At 39.6% G+C, this 24,576-nt stretch overlaps 1 protein-coding gene across 1 annotated transcript in view; it reads right to left on the bottom strand.

Moving 5' to 3' along the window:
• olfml1 (olfactomedin-like 1) overlaps window positions 1–16,164 on the bottom strand; it is a 40,363-nt gene extending 24,199 nt beyond the window's left edge. Inside the window, exons 1-3 of the mRNA XM_060839035.1 lie at window positions 16,123–16,164; window positions 15,787–16,011; window positions 11,934–12,219 (exon numbers count right to left, since the gene is read on the bottom strand). Coding sequence (XP_060695018.1) covers window positions 11,934–12,219; window positions 15,787–15,918 — 418 coding nt within the window. The 5' untranslated portion in view covers window positions 15,919–16,011; window positions 16,123–16,164. The remainder of the gene's footprint in view (window positions 1–11,933; window positions 12,220–15,786; window positions 16,012–16,122) is intronic.
• Between the last annotated feature and the right edge of the window lie 8,412 nt (window positions 16,165–24,576).

The following is a 24,576-nucleotide window of genomic DNA, read 5'->3' on the forward strand; positions in this document are numbered from 1 at the left end:
GGAACCATTTTGTTTTCAAATCTCCAGAGTGAGAATCAAAAGCTTTAAATGCCAAAGTGCAATGCACTGAGCTGTGGCTAACAATGTCAGTGCACCAAGATAGTATACCAGGAAGTGGTAGGATACATGCCTGTTTGTTATATTGTGTAAAAAATATTAATTTAATCCTTATCACTAGGAGCCCTGACAATTAACTACTGATTAAGTCACTTAATCTAATATCAAGAGTTTCACTTATATCTCTGAGTTACAAGATTGTGGGTTCAAGTCTTTTTCACAGAATCTTGAGTGCAAATCTACACTGACTCTCCCAGTGCAGGGGTGCTGGACTGATTGATACCATCTTTCTTATGATGAATGTAGCTGGCAGATGTGAGTGGTTGATGAGTTTAATTGAGGATTAAGATTAACCAAAATTTATTCCTTAAGAACCATCATGAAAGCAGATTTATCTTATTATTGTCATATTACAGCTTATTGGATCTTACTCAGCATGAATTAACAGCTATATTTCCCACGTTACTACAGTGACTACACTTCAAAAAAATACATAATTGGTCTGGAAAATGTTTTGGGATTCTATAAATGCAAGCTCTTTCTCCTTGGATCACCGAGTGGAATCTCATGTCAGCCGGACATGTTGAGCAAAAACATTGCCTGGAGAGAATGGCAAACCAGCTAGATTTGTATAGTAGCTTTCTTTAGTTATTTTAAGAACCCACAAATTACCAATTTTATTGAATTTGGTTTCATAACTTGGCACGAGAAGAGTCAAACCATAGCTTTCAATGTTATCAATCTGTCACCATGTGGACGGCATGGTGGCACAGTGGTTAGCACTGCTACCTCAGTGCCAGAGACCTGGGTTCAATTCCTACCTCAGGTAACTGTCTGTGTGGAGTTTGCACATTCTCCCAGTGTCTGTGTGACCCAGTTTCCTCCGGGTGATCCGGTTTCCTCCCACAGTCCAAAAATGTGCAGGTTAGGCGAATTAGCCATGCTAAGTTGCCTGTAGTGTTAAGTGAAGGGGTAAATGTAGGGGAATGGGTCTGGGTGGGTTGCTCTTCGGAGGGTTGGTGGGACTCGTTGGGCCGAAGGGCCTGTTTCCACACTAAGTAATCTAATCAAACCATAATCAGATACTGTATCTGTGTGACAAGGATCTTACCTCTGCTTTCTGGAGATTTTGGGAAGATTTATGTACAGTTTTGACTGTTTTCCAACATACAGATGGATTAAACCAGAGTGTGTGCAATATACCACCTACTCCCATCAATTTGTTAACAGCTGTTTTGCACTTCTTAATGCCCTGCAGAAGAGCAACACAAAGGGAGAAAGCTCCAAATTAGATCTGTCAATCATAGAGTCTTGCACCAAATTAACAGGCTATTCTGTCATTTGCTAGCTCTGTCAAAGAGCAAGCCAATTCAATCCTACATGTGAGCTTTTCCCCCATGGCTGTGCAACTAACTTTTCCCAAAGTAAATGATCAGTTTTGAAAGTTCCTTTGAAATTTTCTTTTACTACCCTTTCAACCATTATGTTCCAAACATTAATCATCCAGAATTCTCATTTCCCATCTAGTTCTTTTGCTTAACCTGTCTGAGCTTGCAGTACATGTGGTGTGTGGGGGGATAACAGAGAAGATGAGGGTTTGATTTGTTAGGAAAATATAAGGTAGAATGGAGAAGATGGAACATATTTGGAAAACAATATTATTGATGTCAGGTATGAGTGATTAGAAAAGTTAACCCGTCTTGAACAAACAGATTAACATCACTGCTAAAATGGCAGAGGGATGCATTTAATACAACCCATTGCAGTGTATGCTGCTGGAAAAATTTGGAGTATTTGGCAAATAGGTCAATTTTGACCAGTGGTAATCTCCAATCATCAGCCCCTTAAACTTAACACACACTATAAAGTCCTCATACATTGTTAGTGTTTAAATTCACTAGTACCTAAATAACTACATCTCAAACAGTATATATATGGTAGATCTTGGTTTAAAGCAGAACTCTCAATGAATAGTGAGTTAACCCTCACTCTTCATCCTATTTTCTTATTGACTTATTGTCCCTCGGCCACAACTGCAAACAGTGTCAGCTTCCAGAAGCACACTAATGACATATCACCACCATCATTCTTGAGACCTCCACTGTTACTAAATTATCATCCTATTGTCCAACAAATGGATAAGCAGAAATGTCTTCCAATAAAGTACCAAGAAAAGTGAAGACATTGCTTTCCACTCCTATTAGAAAATCTGATCCCTATCTCCGGATTCAATTCCTCTCCAGGCTGAACCAGACATGGCAATCTTATATCATTTGACCCTGGTGTGAGCATATGGTCTCTTACATCTACCATCTCCAACAATGCCAATTCCACCGGCATAATATTGGCATCTTTATAGAGTCAGTCGGTCCAATCAGTCCATACTGACCAGAATCCTGGGAAAAACTAGTCCCATTTGTCTGCCTTTGGCCCATATCCCTCCAAACATTTTTTATGCTAGTACTTATCCAAAAATTTTTAAACATTGTAGTTGTACCCACATCCACCACGTGCTGTGTAAAAAAGTTGCTCCGCATGTCTTTTTTAAAAAAATCTTTCTCCTCTCACCTTAAAAAATATGCCCAGTAATTTTTAAAATCCCTCACTCTAGGGAAAAGACACCTACACTCACCTTATCTATCCCCCTCACGATTTTGTAAACCTCAATAAGGTCACCCCTCAACCTCCTATGTTTCAGTGAAATTGGTTCCAGCCTATCCCTATAACTCAAACCTTCCATTCCCATCATACTGGACTCATCCCTGCCCTTTAGAGCATAGAACATTGAACATTACAGCGCAGTACAGACCCTTCTGCCCTCGATGGTTTCACAGGTCAGTGCAACAATGTGAAGCCCATCTAACCTACACTACTCCATTTTCATCCATACATTTATCCAATGACCATTCAAATGCCCTTAAAGTTGGCAAGTCTACTACTATGGGGTAAAAACAATGACTGCAGATGCTGGAAACCAGATTCTGGACAAAATCTATTACTATTGCAGGCAGTGCATTCCATATTCCTACTACTCTCCGAGTAAAGAAACTGCCTCTGACATCTGTCCTGTATCTATCGCTCCTCAATTTAAAGCTATGTTCCTTCATGCTAGCCATCACCATTCGAGGAAAAAAGCTCTCACTGTCCACCCTATCTAACTATCTGATTATTTATATGTCTCAAGTAAGTCACCTCTCAACCTTTTTCTCTCCAACGAAAACAGCCTCATGTCCCTCGGCCTTTCCTTGTAAGGCCTTCCTTCCATATCAAGCAACATCCTAGTAAATCTCCTCTGAACCCTTTCCAAGGCTTTCACATCCTTCCAATAATGAGGTAACCAGAACTATACGCAACATTCTAAGTGCGGCAACACTAGAGTTTTGTACAGCTGCAGCATGATCTCATGGTTCTGAATCTTGATCCCTCTACCAATAAAAGCTAACACACCGTATGCCTTCTTAACAAACCTATCAACCTGGGTGGCAGCTTTCAGGGACTTATGCACATGGACACTAAGATTTCTCTGCTCATCTACATTACCAAGAATTTTACCATTAGTGCAGTACTCGACATTCCTGCTACTCCTTCCAAAGTGAATCACCTCACATTTTTCTGCATTAAACTCCATTTGTCTCCTCTCAGCCCAGCTCTGTAACTTATTTTATGTCCCTCTGCAATCTAAAACATCCTACTGCACTATCCATAAATCTACCACCCTTAGTGTCATCCGCATATTTACTAACCCATCCTTCTACATTCTCATCCAGGTTGTTTATAAAAATGACAAAACTAGCCAATTTCTGATCCAAATGGCTAAATAACTCTAAATCCCATGCCTCCGTATTTTGTGCAATAGCCTACCATGGGGAACCTTATCAAATGTCTTAAGGGAATCCATATACACCACATTAACCACTTTACCCTCATCCACCTGTTCGGTCGCCTTTTCAAAGGACTCAATAAGGTTTGTGAGGCAAGACCTACCTTTCACAAAACTGTGTTGACTACTTCTAATCAACTTATTCCTTTCTAGGTGATTATAAATCCTCTCTCTTATAACAGTTTTCAACACTTTACCCACAACTGAAGTAAGGCTCACTGGTCTATAATTATGAGGGTTGTCTCTACTCCCCTTCTTGAACAAGGGAACAATATTTGCTATCCTCCAGTCTTATGGTACCAATCCTATAGACAATGCTGTCATAAAGATCAAAGCCAAAGGCTCGGCAATCTCCTCACTGGCTTCCCAGAGAATCCTAGGATAAATCCCATCCGGCCCAGGGGGCTTATCTATTTTTACACTTTCCAGAATTGTTAACACCTCCTCTTTGTGAACCTCAATCTCGTCTAGTCTGATAGCTCCATTTTCTCCTCGACAACATTGGTTTTCACACTAGAAAAAGACAATGAAACAATGCATTTTGCCTTGAGAATTTGTTTATTTTTTTAGAACAATCCTGACTGACTTTCCATAGTCTACTCTCTGTGGTCTGCCAATCTCTGTAACCTTCTCCAGCTTGACAACCCTCTGACAAATGTGCACTCCTCTAATTTTGGTCTCTTGAGATTCACCAATTTTAATCACACTACTAATAAGTGTTGATTTGTTCACCTGCCAGACCCAAAACTCTGGAATACCCTCCTTAAATACTGAGACATACACAAATCATGTTATAACATCTTGCATGATTCTGATATCAGTAAGAGGGAAAACGCTAATCTAAAATGTGTGGAGTCATAGAGCCATAGAGATGTACAGCATGGAAACAGATCCTTCAGTCGAAATCGTCCATGCCGATCAGCTATCCTAATCTAATCTAGTCCCATTTGCCAGCATTTGGTTCATATTCCTCTATCCCTTCCTATTCATATACCCATCCAGATGCCTTTTAAATGTTGTAATTGTACCAGCCTCCACCACTTCCTCTGGTAGCTCATTCCATATACGCACCATCCCTCAGGTCCCTTTTAATCTTTACCCTCTCACCTTAAACCTGTGCACTCTAATTTTGGACTCCACCATCCAAGAGAAAAGATCTTGTCTATTTACCCTATCCATGCCCCTGATGATTTAAAAAACCTGTATAAGGTCAGTCTTCAGCCTCCAGTGCTCCAGGGAAATTAGCCTTAGCCTATTCAGCCTCTCCCTACAGCTTAAACCCTTCAACCTTGGCAATGTCCTTCTAAATCTTTCCTGAACCCTTTCAGTTTCACAACATCCTTCCTATAGCAGAATTGCACGCAGTATTCCAAAAGCCTAACCAGTGTCCTGTACAGCTGCCACATGGCCTCTCAGCTCCTGTACTCAATGCGCTGATCAATAAAGAACTGTCTTGGAGATCTTAATGCATACATATTTTAATAAAGGAGGTTTACAGGACATATGGAGTGGAAGAGCCTTACTTAGTGATAAGGAGAAAACAGCCTCAGGGACAGTGTATGTGTAGACACCCACGGCCTGAGATAGTACAAACTGCCGGTTCAATGTCCATTTGTAGTATACTTTAAACCAATAATTTAAAGCTTGCTAGCAGTAAAGGGAAAATAAACTTCCAGAGCCAAGATCTGAACTTAAGAGAGTCCAAATGTTGTCACTAAAAAGGAAGAATTTGAAGATAGGACAGGACCTTGGAAAATTTTGAAGCTGAATAAAAAGCAGGAACACTCTGCAGACAGGCCAAGACACGAAGACTTGAGAAAAATAAGGTAAAAAAGGAGAAGCTTCTAAAGGTAGATAAAAGAACCTTGGAAAACCTTGAGGTCTAGCTATGAGCTTGTACAACTCTTTCACTGAGTGAAAACACAGGACTGGAACTCTGACAGTAAAATAGAAAAAGCCATGTACTCACCCAGGGTGGTCATCGACAAGAATCCATAGAGAATGATAGCTCTGACAGAGACATTACCATTACTCCAATCATTTGATAATGTGGACTGCACACAATGTCAGAAAGATTTGGAAGTTGCAGTTTAAACAATATAGAATGGTTTTGGGCTGATATACGAAGTAGTAAATTATTCAAGTCAACATATTTATATATGTTATAGGTTTAATATCTAATGATGTTCTTGTAAGACAGAGCATGGTACAAAGTATTGCAGAGTATGAAATTTTCACTACAGCATTTGATATGTACCTTAGCCCCAAAGAAATTTGATGATAAAACTGAACAGATTCAATTAGTGATCTCAGGATTTGGGAAACCATTGAAGTCTTTTTGTTTTAACAGATTTATGTAATCCAGCAGCATACAGAGCTTTGCAGGATGAATTAGTTGAACTGTATAGTTGTTGATGGGATGAATGAGAAAGTATCAGATTCCTTTTAATCCAGTGAGAATTTAACACTGGAACATGCAATCCATTTCCCTGCTCAAGGTGTATTCATGGTCCCAATCAATCGGGTGCTGTGAGAAAACATTGAGGGTTCTTCTGGTGCAGTCTGATGAATGAGTCTAAGATGGCAATGTCAACAGCCTGAAAGTGTACCAAAATGCCAAAAGAGCAATAATCAACATCAATCACATTTGGTTATTGAAGATGTCTCCGAACAGAATCACGAGTGCTGAAATGTTCAATTGGAAGTTGAATGTGAGAAGTCATGACACATTGAAAATATTATAACTTAATAGCATCTTCCACACTTCAAGAAAGAAAGAAAAGTCCCTAAAAAAAAAGCATCTGGAAAAATGGAAATCATACAACAAAAAAAAATCAAAGTTAGGAATACAGAACAAAGAGTGAAGGCAACATCCCAATGAGAGGACAAAGATGGTCAAAAACGTTTAGGGGTGGCACAGTGGCTCAAGGGGTGGCATGGTGGCTTAGTGGTTAGCACTGCTGTTTCACAGCACCAGGGACCCAGGTTCGATTTCAGCCTCAGGCGACTGTCTGTGTGGAGTTTGCACATCCTCCCCTTGTCTGTGTGGGTTTCTTTCGGATGCTCTGATTTCCTACCACTCCTTGCTAAATTGCCCAAAGTGTTAGGTGCATTAGTCAAAGGGAAATGGGTCCGTATGGAAACTCTTCAGACGGTCAGTGTGGACTTGTTCCAAAGAGCCTGTTTCCACACTGTAGGTACTCTAACCTAAAACATCACACTGAATACAGAAGAGTTTGAAACAGCTTTTAAACTCAACAAAAGGAGAATTTGTCTCTGTTCTGGCAGATAGCTTGCCATGCTCAAAGTCTGCAATTGGAGAAATGTAAAAGTTCAAAGTTCAGGATGCACAACTTCAGGTGTGTGGGTAAATCGCTATGAAGATTAGTCAGAGAGCAAAAAAAACAACACAATCAGAACATTATATACCAGGGAATCAGAATACATAATTGCTCAGTAGAAATATTTATTTGTCTAGGCCTCTTCAGGAGAATGGATACAATAATTTAGAGTGAAGACAGGAGAGAGTTTGGCAAGAATTTCCAGTCTTTCAAAGGCGGAGGCAAATTGAAGCAAGAATGCTGCATTACTCTGCCAGACAATGTTAAACACGTTTGGTTGTACATTCCCAGGGAAATTCCTCATGCTTTGATGAGAAGTGAAAAAATCCAGTCGGACGGCATGATTGAAAGCAAGATCATATCACCAGTGACAGACCTGACATGATGGTGCACAGGGCCAGCAACTCATCTGAAAGGGAGGGAATCTAAAATTTGTGTGAATTTCACAATGTTAAACACAGGATTTAAGAAAGAAATCCTTGCTCTTTCGTCTGTTGCTGGTAAGTTAAGAAAATTGACAACAAACAAATGTATAACGAAACTGGGTGGCAACAATTAGTTATGACAGATAACCTTAGATGAAAAGTCAAGATTTAGGACTACATTAATACACTTTCCAGGTGATATTGTTTCAATAGTCTATTGTTTGGGATCTCCTCTGCACCAGAGATTTTCCAGAGGGCAATGGTTAGAATCCCAAACAGAAAACAGTGATCCATTTGCTAGATAAATTATATCTTATTTCATGGTAAAACACAAAACAAACATGACCAGACCAGACATATAAACACAATGTTCTGTAGTGCCTTTAACAGTGAACGGGAAATACTAATTCTCAGATTCACAATTACTTTTCTAAGAAACTCTCTTCAGGAACAAACATTCTTTGTAATGGATCCAAGGAAGAAAAGAACTATTAGTGAATTTCCACATTTAAGTATGTAAATGATGTACTGTGTTTCTTAGGTGTGGTAAATCATTTCAGAAAGTTAATCTCTGATTAACTACCCAGTCTTACTTAACTCATAAGAAAATTTTTGAAAACTACCAAAAATGGTATCAGACTCAAGAATAGCATGGGCTGAAAATGTGCTGCTGGTTAAAGCACAGCAGGTCAGACAGCATCCAAGGAACAGGAAATTCGACGTTTCGGGCCAGAGCCCTGATGAAGGGCTCTGACCCGAAATGTCGAATTTCCTGTTCCTTAGATGCTGCCTGACCTGCTGTGTTTTAACCAGCAGCTGCAAATGTGTTGCTGGTCAAAGCACAGCAGGCCAGGCAGCATCTCAGGAATAGAGAATTCGACGTTTCGAGCATAAGCCCTTCATCATGAAGGGCTTATGCTCGAAATGTCGAATTCTCTATTCCTGAGATGCTGCCTGGCCTGCTGTGCTTTGACCAGCAACACATTTGCAGCTGTGATCTCCAGCATCTGCAGACCTCATTTTTTACTCAAGAATAGCATGCACCATTTGATAAGATTAATTAGAAGCTACCTTCTACTGATGTTTTAACACATTACATCCATTCAAATTCACTATAGTAGCCACAGATACTTTGCCCGATGGACTAGTAGCAGTCATCATTCAGGTGCAAATTTATACAACACAAAAGCAGGTATGTTTTATATTGAGAGCTTTGATAGAGGCTGAACAGAGAAGGATTCATTTGCAATTGAATGAGGATGAGAGAGGCTCACAAATCTCCTCTTGACACTGAAATTTCCAGTCAAGACAGATCCCAAGCCTCTGGTAACATTGAGACCAGAAGAAATCTCAAAAAATGTTGTTACGCATCAGGATTTGGCTGATAAGATATGACTATTGTATCATCTATCTTCCAGACAAGATGCAAGTAAAGGCAGATACAATTTTGGAAACAATGGTGGATTAAGCAGAAATATTTTATTCTTGAAAAGAAGTAGATTATTCTATCGGCATAACCAATACTCTACCAGAAACCTCTGTCAAATTTGTGCAGCTCAAAATGGTAGTCAAAATATAATCCACCAGACCAAGGGCTAAAACAGGCAGAAACAATGTTTCAGAATAGTGTGAGATACATTGGCATATGACTATAGAATAGTCACACCAAAAATGCGAAGAGAAATCCTACAGAAACTCCATGAGGGATATCTTGGTATCAAAAGACACAGAGCAAGATCGGAACAATTAGTGTGGTGATCAGGCATTTCGAAAGACATCGGGTTATACTGTGATGTATCAAACTTGTGTCATGCACAGTCAAGAGCCTAGCCAGCCAATTATTTTATCAACATTTTAACAAAGCCAGGGGAAATATTAGCAACAGATTTTTTTGATTTTGGAGGGAAGAAATATTTGGTACAGTCAACTATTACTTAAGATAGATAAATGGTAAGATGTCATTCAATCACAGCAGACTCAGTGATCCGAACATTGAAAAGGATGTTTGTTCACAATGTTTCCTGAAAGAATTATAATTGGACAATAATCTTCGGCTCAGCAACGAATGTTTTATGAAGGCCACTTTGGCAGCAGGTATCAACGAAATGAATAGTTCTCTACTTCACCCTTAGTCAGATATGAGGCAGAAACTGCAGTCAAGACTTTGAAATCATTGATGGCAAGAAGAATCCAGACCAGGAATCACTCTACTCAGTGAACAACATGATTCTGTATTCACCAGTGGAATTGTTAATGGGGAGAATGCTAAAAGCAGACATGTCAATTTTAGAATGTATCCTTCGGCCAAATATAATCTCACAAGAGCACCAGAAGGTAAAGCAGCTAGAGAAAGACCATTGTGAAAATCATCAGAAGTGATGTAACTCTAGACACAGGACAAAAGCTGTCAACTTGAAAGTTGGACCAGAAAGTTTGTTTAAGGGACAGGAAGTCAGAAGTTACAGTATCAGAGAACCAGCTCAACTAAGAATTAATATTGTCAGAATGCCTAAAGGGACTTTCAGCAGTAAAAGGTCAAAATTAATCTAACTTGAGCCAAGAAATGAGACCAAGCATGATTATCATAGGATGTGAAGTAGCTATACCTATAATACGTCAAGTTGTGCAACACCATTACCTTGGCGTAAACTCAAGTGAATCAAACTGGCTTGTCCAATCAAAGTTTCAGATTGTCTCAATGTTTGTGATTCAGACTTTGATGGGGTGGGAGTTATGAGGGAGAAAACCATAATAAATGATAATGATAGAAATGATGGTAATAATGGTGTCAATTATTAAGAAGACTATATAAGTAAATGAAAGTAACTAATAGTTAATTGGATTATGTAGAACACAGATACTGGTGAAATAAAGATACATTTTGTTGAAGTGTTTTGTCTTGCATTCTTCTCAACAATTAGCAAAGTTTCCAATTTAACATAATGTACATGAGAGGAAAGTGTTGAATAGTTAGCAAGTGGATTCTGATTAGTAAAGTTTTGGAGGTGCCAGTGTTGGACTGGGGTGTACAAAGTTAAAAATCACACAACACCAGTCCAATGCCTGTTGGACTATAATCTGGTATTGTGTGATTTTTATCTGATTAGTAAAGGCATTGTCATGAAGAATGCACAATTCTGAAATGGTGGTGAGAGAAAACTTTTGTACACTCAGGATTATCTAGCAAATGCTGTCCGATTACAGAGACATATCTAATATTGGATACTGTATTGCAAGCTTTGTTAACACATGGCTAGCAGAATATAGTCAATACATTACTTGAAGCATTGATGTCAGTCAGGCTCGCAGTGTGGTGCATTTGTCTATATTAGATTATACATGTATTAAGATATAGACTGCATAAGGGAACATGTAGAAACAGTGCACTCAGCTCTACAAAATAGGTAAGTCTTTTGCTGGTTAAGTTCCTAGAACAATGCCCTGACTAATTGGAACTTGCCCAGTTTAAAGTTTAAATGAAGTCTGACAGTTAAATGCCACTAATCATTAATTTGTGAATTAATAGAATCAGAGAAGCCCTACAATGTGGAAGCCAGCCATTTGGTCCAACAAGTCTACATTGACCCTCCAAAAAGTATCCCACCCAGACCCATTCCCCTATCCTATTACTCTACATTTTCCCTGACATCTCTGAACACTATGAACAATTTAGCATGGCCAATTCACCTAACCTGTACATCTTTGGACTGGTGGAGGAAACCAGAGTGTCCAGAGGAAACCCACGCAGACACGGGGAGAATGTGTAAACTGGGTGGTATAAATATTCATTTTCTCTTTGAAATGGTATTCTTGTGAATTGTCCTGATGAATGCTAAATGAAGGCTTCAATAAATTGTTTTTTTTCAAAAGCAAATTACTAAAATATTGTGAACAAAGTGGAAAGAAAACTTTGAGGGATGTGTTATATTGAGATTCATGTTAGTCATGATGCTGCAACTGCTTACATGATTCTGATATCAGGAAGAGAGAAGATTCTAGTCTAAAATGAGCATGTGAACAAAAAGGAAAACTATATTGATAATCTAGTGATGTGATATAAAGTGATGAAGAGCCTTACTTAGCAATAAGAAGCTAACAACCTCAAGGGCAATATACATGCAGATACACACAGCCTGAGATAGAACAGGCTGATATCTCACATTGCAGAGAGCAGGATTAACTTAAAGCACGAGATTATTGCCATGGTAGAAGTAAATGAAGAACACTCACCTGCAGCCATCCGAAGCTTGGCTTTTCTCTTCTCCTCTGCTTGCTGCATCTGCTCTTCAATTAACTTTTCATCGACCTCCACACATGGCTGAGTTGGCTGCAGTGTCTCCAAATAATCAATATCTTTTTCAATCCTGTCAATTCTGGATCCAACAACCTCCATCTCATTCTTGAACTCAGTTTTATAAATATTCAACCTATCCAGACGGACTGTGATTTCTTTCCGGAAGTCTCTAAACTCCCTGACATATTTGTTCATGTCTTGGTTACATTTCTCTAGCCGGTCCTGTTATTAAGATGAATTCGTGAAGATATAATCTTAACATTAAGTAGTTGATTTCCTTCTAAATGGTTTGATGACATTGTTAACATACAAATGACATTTTGTGTGTGAATTCAATATTACTATTAAAGGAAACATGCCATTAATTAAAACATTACCTGAAACAAAATAAGTAATATGTGGTTTGAAAACGCTCCCAGTGGTTGGAGGGTCAGTAAAGAGACTGTGGATTTAAATGAATTGGCAAGTGAACCACATTAGAAGAATTTTCTTATACAGCTGGTTGCTTTGAATGCACTGACTGAAAATTCAGAGGAAGCAGCTTCAATAACAACTTCAACAGCAACTCATTTAAGTAATTGTTTAATTGGTTAAATGAGAGGAAATTACAGAGCTGAAAGAGTGGGGAGTGAAACTAATTTGACTGCTCTTTCAAAGACAGACGTGACAGCAGAATATGTGCTGTAGGACTCTGTATCTCTGTGTATTGTGAAGAGACACTATTGATGTAAGCTTTGCTTACAATCATAATGTTAACAATTATATAACTGCATGCACATACATTTGTTATTTGTATTCTACCCATGCTATTTTTAGCAGATGTCTGTACATCTGGAACTTTTATACAAAATGGGAACAGGAGTAGGTCATTCATCCCCCTTGAGCCAGTTCCACTATTCAATTAGACTACAGCCAATTTGTATCTTAACTCCACCGACCCTCCTTTGTTCTGTAACCCTTAAGAACCTTGACTCATGAAAATGCATCAATTTCACAATTGATTGTCAACCCTCCTCCATCCACCCTCAATACATTTCTAGGGGAAGTAAAATTTCAAAATTCATGACTCTTTGTGCAAAGAAATGCCTCCTTGCATCAGCCCTGAATAAATTAATTTGTACTTTGAAGTTTGGTCTCATTACTACAGAATGCCTACAGTGTGGAAACAGGCCCTTTGGTCCAACAAGTCCACACCAACCCTCCAAAGAGCAAGTCATCCAGACCCATTGCCCTACCCTATTACTCTACATTTACTCCTGACCTACACAGCCCTGAACACTATGGGCAATTTGGCATGGTCAATTCATCTAACTTGCACATCTTTGGATTGTGGGAGGAAACCGGAGCATCCAGAGGAAACCTAAGCTGACATGGGGAGAATACACAAGTTCCACACAGACAGTTGTCCAAGGCTGGAACTGAACCCGGAACCCTGGCATTGTGAGGCAGCCATGCTAACCACTTAGCTGCCGTGCCGCCCCCTCCTGATGTTCTGAGCTGCCCCCTTCAAGGAAATTGTTTAGGAACTTCAGAACAGGAGATGGTCATTTAGCCTGCCAGCTTGCCTGACCATTCAATACAATCATGGCTGATAAGTCTTCAATGCCTTTTATCCACCCCATCCCCATTACCCTACACAACACTGGTGATCAGAAATCTATCAATCTCTTCCTTGAGCATATTCAGACATTGAGTTTCCACAGCCTTCTATGGTAGAGAATTCCCAAAGTGCACAACCCTCTGAATTAAAAAAACTATCTTTCGTATCATTAACCCCCAATTAAATCTCTCTCAAATCTTCCATACCCAAGGGAATTTAGGCATAATCTATGAAGCCTGTTCTCATCATTTGACTCTTGCTCAGCTAAACACTTTGAAAGGCCAAGGGCTGGATATTAAGAAAAAATCATTATGCAATGTTCAAAACTTCAAAACTTGGTAATGCTTAACAATAGTTTGCTAAAGTATTTTCTAATTGCTTTACTGTTCCAAATTTGATACAACAATAAAAAACTACTTAATAAATAAAGCTTACGGGTGAGTGTGTTTGGACAGTTGAATATTGCTTGAATAAATAACTGGAAACATTTAGTTTTTTGCAGAATTTGCAAGAGTGCAACATTTTTTAATTGCTGTGACCGTGTGTTACTGCATTCCCTGTAGTTTTGACTCTTTTTCTATCTAAACTCATTTCTTTGGGTGTGGCAGAAAGTTTTCATTGTGGGTCTATTCACAATGGTCCCTGATAATGGTGCTAAATCCACTTTTGGGAATTGCATTATTTTGGCTTGTTTTTGTGGTCTTGTGGTGGACTGGTCAAGTGGGCAGAGGAGTGGCAAATGGAACACAGTCCAGAATAGTGAGAAGTGTTGCATTTGGAGAGGACAAACATAATGAAGAAACACACAATGAATAGTGAAAGATCAAATGTGGAGGAATAGAAAGACTGAATTAAATTTTCATAGCAGAAGACCATTCAGTCCATTGTTCCTGTGCCAGCAATAAAGTTGGAAATGATATTTGCATCATCAGTCTAGCCAAAAGCTGATTAAAGAAGAAGAATGAACAAAGGCTCTGGTGAAAACATTTATTTTCGCTAACAGAGAAACCACATCACTCCTTCTATTGCACAGAGTCCCACATGAGGCAGCAAGATTTATCACCCATCCAGAGTTGGAGGAAATTCACATGAAGAACAATCACCCAACCTGGATTTGTTGTGCTGAATGTCTACTGAGGATAAATTTATTTTCTAATCATTGTCCATTCTCAGAATGTTGCAGTTATTGCTTATCTACTGTTGCCCTAAGAAGGAGGTGGCCTTCTTAGAACAGTTTTTTTAACCACTTAGAGGTAGGGCTCTGGATCTCACTGTCTATTGGAAGCCCTAATCACGTGTAGACTTGCAGTTGCAATGTCATGACGTATAGAGCTTCTGGCAAGGAGCTGGAAATTAGGGTTAAGCTGGATAACTCTATCAACCAGCATGGATATGATGGACCGAATGGACTCTTTCTGTGCCATAAATCTTCCTATGTTTCTAATTACTGCAACCTGAGACCATTCATATACTCAATTATAAGGTGTGGTTGAGAAGTCCTCAAATGATACAATGTGGTCTTGTGGTGGACTGGTCAAGTGGGCAGAGAAGTGGCAAATGGAACACAGTCCAGAGTAGTGAGAAGTGTTGCATTTGGAGAGGACAAACATAATGAAGAAACACACAATGAATAGTAAAAGATCAAATGTGGAGGAATAGAAAGACTGAATTAAAGTTTCATAGCAGATGACCATTCAGTCCATTGTTCCTGTGCAGGTTAGAGTTATACAATTAATCTCAGATCTCCAATTCTTTCTCTACAGACTTTAAAAAAAACTTTCAAAATTATTATTCAATCTGCTTCTACCACCCTTTCAGGAATTCAGGGCATAGCATTGTACTGAATAAAGTTATTTCTCATTTTCCAGGCTGCAGTGATTTTTCCAATCACCTGAAATCTTTGCTGTCTGGTTGTTGTCACTCTGACTACTGGAATGTCAAATTCACCCTACTTGTTCTATCAATTTAACTTGTATTTTTTAAAAAAGGCTATTGTCCTGCTTAGTAGACTATAATCAATGTCATCGCTCAAACAGTATTGAATATCACAACTAAATAACTCATAAAGAAATGTTTCAGGCACAATACAATATAGATGCAAGCTGTTGATGTTCGCAATTAGATAGCTTTTCTTTTGGTCTAATTTTGAGGGTAAATGAGACAGACATGGTGTTGACTATATCACTTACCTCCAGCAACATGATTCGTCTCTCAATATATTGCATGAGTAAAGCATCTTGAGTCATCCGTTGGGCTTCTCCAAAGCTTTGGGTTAAAAAGAGAAACATCAACAGCCTTGGTAACTGGATCCGATCGACCATGATTGGGAGTTTTATTCCAGAGGTTCAATGGAACAGAATGAACTACCAAGCCCCGCTTGTAATTTTTGTTTGAGGTTTTCACTTTTACTTGTCCTGAAAACAGGTAATAGCAAGCAATCGTTTGAAATTTTGATGAAGAAGTTAAGAAAATGTATGCAATTAAAACTATGCCAAGAGCTGGTAGGTCAGTACTTGATAGCTTACACAGAGAGAAGTCTCCGGCTGTGTCTGAAGGGTGCATTTGTCTGTGGAGTCAAAATATTTTTTCCCAGATCCTAATTGTTTCCATGTGCATTGAAATGACTCATGCAGACTCAGATCCAGCCAAATAAAACAGCAAAAAAGCAATGGAAAGAAATAGAGCTATTTTAATTAGACTGCAAACCTATTATTACATAGTGAGGAAACTGTGGGCAAAATTATTAAACATGGCACAAAGTAAATCTCAGAATGGAGTTAGCAATCAATGGTAGGTAATTGCTTTGAAAATCAGTCCTGCTTTCAGTCATTTTCTGGGATACCAAAATAAGGTATATTTAATGATATAGTATGCTCAATGTTTGTATTCCCTTAACTAGCAAAGATTAATTTAATCTAATCTAATGCAATCTAATTTAAGGACTTGATGGGATAGTTAGGAACAATTTGCCTGGGAGTAGTACAGTTCGTGTCAAGAACCTTGAAATCAGAGCGAGGCAGTTCAGGGCGATATCAGGAAGAATTTCTACGTATGAAGTGTGGTGGCAATTTGGAACTGTCTCCCCACAGCTGTTAGCTGTTAGGCGTAAGTGAAAAATTTCAAAACTGGAGTTGATAGGTCTTTGTTAGACAGGAGTATTGAAAACTGAAGTGAATAAATGGATTTTAGATGCATCTTTTAGTTCTGTTTTAATTGAATGGTGGGACAGGTTGGAGGAGATGAATGGCCTCCTCTTGTGTTCCTATTGTTGACTGGTGGGATTGAAGGCGACACTCAATTATTGGCCAAGGGGCTTGTCTATGACATTTCTTTTCCTTATCAAGCGATGTTTGGGTGGCAGTGGCTCAGTGGTTAGCACTGCTGCCTTATAGCGCCAGGGCCCTGGGCTTGATTGCATGTTCTCCCTGTGTTTGCGTGGGTTTCCTCCGGTTTCCTCCCACAGTCTAAATATGTGAAGATTAGGTGTATTGGCCATGCTAAATTGTCTATCATGTCCAGGGATGTGAAGGTTTGTCGGGTTATGGGAAATGTGGGGTGATAGGGTAGGTTGAGATGCTCTTTGGAGGGCTGGTGTGGACTTGTTGGGCTGAATGGCCTGTTACCACACAGCAGGACTATATGATGACTTCAGTCTGAATGTCACTGTACTGAACATTTACATTGAGCAAAATATCAATGCTGTACCATATGCATTTCATTTTTCTAAAATTTCTCTTGGTGTTTCTCTGCTAGTGTCTAAGCGAGTGAACTGTGACAATACTGATGAGCTTGCTGCTTGTGGAAAAACATAGGACATATGGCACAGAAACAGACTATTCAATCCAGCAAGCCTATGAGGTTCTTGGGAATAGCAACAGTTAGACACTGACCAGAATTAAAGTATTCAAAATGGTTTCTTTACTTAAACATTCTCTCTTCTGCTTCCCTCTGCTGGTATATTTCTGTGTGGCAGCTTCAAGTGAATAAAATGAACAATATGACACTGCTCAAAAAATTATACTCCTCTGTAAAAGAGATATTGCATGTTTAATTGATTTGTTTCTAAACGGCAAATAATAAACTTAAGCATCACTGGAATACAGAACACCTGGACAGACATGGATGTTGGGAAGATGTTGCCATTGGCAGGAGAGACTAGGACCCTAGGGCACAGCCTTAGAGCAAAGGGAAGATCCTTTAGAACGGAGGTAAGGAGAAACTTTTTCAGCCAGAGAGTGATGAATCGATGGAATTCATTGCCACAGAAGGCTGTGGAGGCCAGGTCATTGGTTAAAACGGGAATAGATAATTTCTTGATTATCAAGGGGATCAAAGATTATGGGGAGTAAGTGGGAGAATGGGGTTGAAAGTATTATCAGCCATGATTGAATAGTGGAGCAGACTCAATGGGCTGAATGGCTTAATTTCTGCTCCTATATCTTATGGTCTTATGGTCTAATATTCAATTTATTACATTTTTAACTTGCGCATTTTTTAACATTGCACTGTTATCTACAATGAAGTGAAATATTTCTTCACCGATCAAAAACAGTTCACTTTGCAAAAGAGGGCCGGATTTCCTGACAAGTGTCAGTCACACTCAGGTTACCACTCTGCTCCTTATGTTTTATGAAATCAGTAAGTTCCACATTTCTGACAAGAGACACTGCTCAAGGCTCCTTCAGAAATATGGACCCATCCTTCTATTCTGACAGATCCCTAACAGTGTAAAACAGTCAGGGAAAGGCAAATCATGCCTGTTCTATCACTGTAGTCAATTGCTACAATCTGAAATTAAAAAGTCCAGTGTCACAGACAGTGACTATGAGAACTCTTGTGAATGGGTAAGCGCATAAGGGAAGTGTGAGGTTGGGATGCCAGCAGAGTGGGTTGCCAGGTGGAAAGGGTGGTAGGGAGTTAGTTACATAAGGTGCCAGGCAAATAGGATGCCAGGTGGATAGGATACTAGGGTATCAGTATATAGAATGCAAGGGCTCAAGGGGGCCAGTTAAATGATGGAGTGTTTAGGGTAGACCTGGTTTAGTGGAGATATCAGGTTTGTTTGGGGGTGAGTTGGATCTCACAGCAGAGCAGGGGAGGTTGTTGAGTCTGGAATGGGAGATGATTGAGTCAGGTGTGGCAAAGTTTAGGCTTGAATCAGCTTCAGTGAGGAGGGGATGTCAGATGGGAGAGTGTATTGTGTCATATCTGGCACTAATACGTGAGTCAGCTTCTGGAGGTTGTCAGGCTAGGGTTTGTGTGGTATAAGTGATCTGGAGGTGCTGTAGATGCAGATGTGTAAGGTAAGATGTATAGCTACTCAGAAATTAGATTAGCTATTGATCCACACAGTCAACCAAGGTTGGAATGGAACCTGGGTCCTTGGCACTGTGAGGCAGTAGCATTAGCCACTGGCCACTGTGCCACCCTGATCTAGTCATCAGAAAGTCTGAGCCATACTCATTTAAGTGTGATGGATAATTCACTCACAAATTGCACATCATTTAACATCAGGTCTGGTCTCATTTAATTCATGCTTTTCACTGAGACTTCGGCATAATAATTGTTTTCAGAGTTCAAGATTGATCATTGATTCTTTTTGGTGGTCACAACAAGTAGCTATATGTTATAAGGGGTTGTTTGCTTTCTAATATGACCATCATATTCCACAATTAATTTTTTCATCATTTTGGTGGTCTACCTTTAAATTTAATTGCTTGCTTTGCATTCACTCTCATTAAATCATTCTGTCCTCAATTGTATTTGCTGATACTTAGCTCTGGAAAACTGTGTATGCACAGGATGTTCCTGGTGATGTAGCTGGAGATTTGATTGCTCTATTGTAGTGAAGAAAATAATACAATTCTTGCTTCCATGACTTGATCTCAACTGTAGAGTTGTACATAACACTTTTTCAAAGTATCCATAAATCTTTTTGACTTCTCAATTAGTTCGAGTTTAAGGAGGTGTGATTTTATTTGGCAAGTGCAACATGGTTAGTTCACAGATTTGTGGGACCAACTGCTGTTGATTGGTGTCTATTGTCACTTTTCACCCCAAAAGGCAAAGCTCTTGTAAAATGTTGGAATGATGATCTTCATTGAAGTAAACACAATTATTTCCATGATTGTTGTCATCAGTAAAAGCAAACAAGTATTCATGACTGTGCAAATCTACTAAATAAGTGCTAATTCCAGTCCATGGTCCTGGATTCTTGTTCAGACATCTTGACAGGATCATGAAAATTTAACGTTGTAGTTGCTTGACATGACACACACTGATTGACTTTGTGCTGTACCATACATTTGATTTTCATAACCTTTCTCTAAGGGATGGTTTACTTTAGAAACTTCCAGGTGTCCTGGACATACTAAACAAACACCATTTTGCTTCAGTAATTGTGGAACGACAAGGCAGTTTTTACATAATATAGATCAGATGTAGTTGTCACGATTTGCTTATTTTCATAGAGTCATAGAGATGTACAGCATGGAAACAGACCCTTCGGTCTAACTCATCCATGCCGACCAGATATCCCAACCCAATCTAGTCCCACCTGCCAGCACCCGGCCCATATCCCTCCAAACCCTTCCTATTCATATACCCATCCAATGCCTCTTAAATGTTGCAATTGTACCAGCCTCCACCACATCCTCTGGCAGCTCATTCCATACACGTACCACCCTCTGCATGAAAAAGTTTCCCCTTAAGTCTCTTTTATATCTTTCCCCTCTCACCCTAAACCTATGCCCTCTAGTTCTGGACTCCCCGACCACGGGGAAAGACTTTGCCTATTTATCCTATCCATGCCCCTTATAATTTTGTAAACCTGTATAAGGTCACCCCTCAGCCTCCGATGCTCCAGGGAAAACAGCCCCAGCCTGTTCAGCCTCTCCCCATAGATCAGATCCTCCAACCCTGGCAACATCCTTGTAAATCTCCTCTGAACCCTTTCAAGTTTCACAACATCTTTCTGATAGGATGGAGACCAGAATTGCATGCAATATTCCAACAGTGGCCTAACCAATGTCCTGTACAGCTGCAACATGATCTCCCAACTCCTGTACTCAATACTCTGACCAATTAAGGAAAGCATACCAAATGCCTTCTTCACTATCCTATTTACCTGCGACTCCACTTTCAAGGAGCTATGAACCTGCACTCCAAGGTCTCTTTGTTCAGCAACACTCTCTAGGACCTGACCATTAAGTGTAAAAAGTCCTGCTAAGATTTGCTTTTCCAAAATGCAGCACCTCGCATTTATCTGAATTAAACTCCATCTGACACTTCTCAGCCCATTGGCCCATCTGGTCAAGCTCCTGTTGTAATCTGAGGTAACCCTTTTTGCTGTCCACTCCACCTCCAATTTTGGTGTCATCTGCAAACTTACTAACGGTACCTCTTATGCTCACATCCAAATCATTTTTGTGTCAAAAATTGCTCTTTCAATGAGCCTGATTTAATGAGTGACCTAGTAGCTTGTGAGCATTGGTCAAAAAGCGATCAAAATGTGATCGAGCTTCAAGTAGTGTTTTACAAAGATGAGATTTGGATTTCAATGATTAAGTTATGAAGTGAGTTTAGATAATTAGTTCTTTATCCTGTAGAATTTAGAAGATTAAGGGGTGAATTAATCATGGTCTTCAGAAAATTGACAAGGAAAGACAGGGTTGGATAAATTATTTCCACTGGTTAGAGATTTTAGAAGCAGATTTCATAGTATAAGAATTTAGGCCAGGTTATTCAGTAGAGATTTTAGAAGCACCTCTACAAGAGAACAGTACTAGAGGGTTGGAACTCTCTTCCTCAAGTGGAAGTCTATACTCATTCAACTGTTAAATTTAGATCTGCCATTAACAAGGCTAACATATGGAGTTAGACAATAGAATAACTATGATCTTACTGAACAGCAGAGCAGGGGCTGAATAGCCTACACCTGTTCTTATTTTCTAAATCACATCTCATGATTCCATAGCTACTATACATTGTGTAATACTTCATCTTGTGTTGCCCCTTGGAAACCCGTTTGTTTGGGCCACTTTGACACCAGCTTATAATGCTAAGATGTTGTTTTGCAGCAAGTTTTCTGACCACAAGGACTGTGTTGGCAATGGATGTCATGAAAGACCATCCATAAGGTTGAGCTTCTTTGGCTGGTACTCAACACCAATCTCATACTTTTGAAGTTGAATATACAACACACTGTAGATGGGTTATTATTGGACAAGCCTATGAGTGGTTTATAATCAAACTTAAACTTTAACTGGTTTCTGTAAAAATTGAAATGGAACTGCAGGGGATCCCATATGATTCTGACCACTTCTATCTCTGTTTGTAAATAACTTTGCTGCATAGATAATTGTGATTTCCTTGCCATTGCAACAATTGAGGGTTTTTCTGCCTTGTTGTGCATCCATGACTAGTTGGATGATTTTCTCAGCATTGCTATTGGCATTTGGGAAAACTTGCCAGCAACCTTTATTTAATCTGCTGTACATCCTGTTTTGTGATACACTCCCACTGTGTGGTGTCCTTTTCATTAGATCGCATACAGAAGCAGATAGTGTAACAAGTCATTATAGTACTTGATGAGTCCGAGTAGTATTAGGTTGAAGGGTAATGGGGAGAAGGCAGGAAAACAGGTGTCAGGAGTATATTAGTCACGATTGAATGGCAGACTAGACTCGATGGGCCGATTGGCCTAATTCTGCTCCTATTTCTTATGAACTTATGAGTGGACATTGGATTCTGCATATTTGCTGGATTTGCAACATTTGCAATGACTTCAACTTTAAATGGATCAGACGATGCTTCTTCGCCACTGTACACACAACTGAAGAATTAGATTCTACTTCTACTGTACAAACATTTATCTTTGTTCAAGGTCAGGTTACATTCTCAAAAATATTGTAGGCAGGTCTCAAGCTCACTTTCAGTGTGACTGTAGATGAGAATGTCATCATTGGTGTCCATAATGCCCTCACGTTCTTGAAGTACAGACTGAACCATGCGCTGAAATAGTTTAGCTGCTGAATTGACTCCAAAGTCGGTGCTGTTGCATTAAAAAAAAGTCCACTGTGCATGTAGAATACTACAAGATATTTCAGTTCTTCTGCTTGACTTGACTAGAGCCCATATCGAAGTCAAGTTCAGTGAAGTGTTTAGAATCATGCACTTTATGATATCATCAGTTTGCAGTATTGAGTGTTTTTTCTTGTTATATGGCTTGGTTCAGTGACTGCATATCAATGGAGAATTGGATTGTTCCTAGTGTTCCTTGTATGGGTGAGATGCAAAGGCAAAGCTCATCCTTCAGTTTCTCAATCATGTCAAGGTCAAATAGACTTGGACGTTCCTTCTCAATCTGCTTTCTGTCATTAAATATTATTCAACACTGTTCATGTTCTTTTAGGATCTACACATAACTTACATATGACATATTTCTGTTTGCTGATTCCAGTAAGAGGTCAGCATGCTATTTGATAATGTTGTTGGTATGCATGTGACACTCAGCATGTGGCACAAAGTGATCAACTTGAAAGGGTTCAGAAAAGATTTACAAGGACATTGACAGGGTTGGAGGATTTGAGCTACAGGGAGATGCTGAATAGGCTCGGGGTGTTTTCCCTCAAACATTGAAGGCTGTGGGGCGACCTTATAGAGGTTTATAAAATCATGAGGGGTATGGATAGGATAAATAGACAAAATCTTTTCCCTGGGTTGGGGAGTCTAGAACTAGAGGGCATAGGTTTAGGGTGAGCAGGAATGATATAAAAGAGACTTAAGGGGAAACTTTTTCACGCAGAGGGTTGTACGTGTATGGAATGAGCTGCCAGAGGAAGTGGTGGAGGCTAGTCCAATTGCAACATTTAAAAGGCATTTGGACGGGTATATGAAAGGATGGGTTTGGAGGGATATGGACCGGATGCTGGCAAATGGGACTAGATTGGGTTGGGATATCTGGTCGGAATGGACGAGTTGGACTGAAGGGTCTGTTTCCATGCTGTACATCTCTATGACTCTGTAACTTGAAATACACCATTTGTTCTGATGCCTTTGAATGAGATTGGCATTTTGGCAGTCCTGAGAATGTTCAGTCCTTTATTACTGTTGCAATGGAAAACTTCTGTGTTCACTGCTTTAAGGTGAATGAAGCAAACCTGAAGCCTCTTGAACATTTTGTATACTATTACACTGAAAGATGTTGATGTGTCTATGATGTATCTATGTCCAAGCAACAAATTGTCACTGTCATGTGGCCGGGTGCTATGTCTAAAAGAGAGCAAAAGAAAAGATCCGGATCATCTATCTCCATTTTGGTTGAATTCACTCACCTTTTTGATGTTCCTGGCGTATGTAGCATTGGTCTTAGTAGTTGATTATGCTGGTATGGGGTAAAGACCAGAAAAATAGCTGAGTTTTCTCAAGATTTCCTTTTTTTACTCACACATACTCTAAGTGCTTTGGGTAAGTACTACAACAGTAGAAACATTGTTTGAACACGTCAGAGTTTATGAGATTCTTGCTGATGGTCTTCTGGTCAGCAAGCAATGAATGGTGTTCATAGAGGTTGAATTTGGATTGTGGAAGTTACTGTTAGAAGTTTCAACCTTAGTAGCTCGAGACTCTGGAAATGATAGTGGATTTGCTAGTTCCAGTAGTTTCAAAAGTTTTCTTTCCTTCTCAACTATTTTTTGATGTGATAGTAAGGTGCGATAGCTGACGGCATGGTGGCACAGTGGTTAGCATTGCTGTCTCACAGCGCCTGAGACCCAGGTTCAATTCCCGACTCAGGCGACTGACTGTGTTGAGTTTGCACGTTCTCCCCGTGTCTGCGTGGGTTTCCTCCGGGTGCTCCGGTTTCCTCCCACAGTCCAAAGATGTGCAGGTCAGATGAATTGGCCAGGATAAATTGCCCGTAGTATTAGGTAAGAGGTAAATGTAGGGGTATGGGTGGGTTGTGCTTCGGCGGGTCGGTG

The sequence above is a fragment of the Hemiscyllium ocellatum genome, chromosome 18 (genome assembly GCF_020745735.1).
Source record: "Hemiscyllium ocellatum isolate sHemOce1 chromosome 18, sHemOce1.pat.X.cur, whole genome shotgun sequence".
NCBI classification, from domain to species: Eukaryota; Metazoa; Chordata; class Chondrichthyes; order Orectolobiformes; family Hemiscylliidae; genus Hemiscyllium; species Hemiscyllium ocellatum.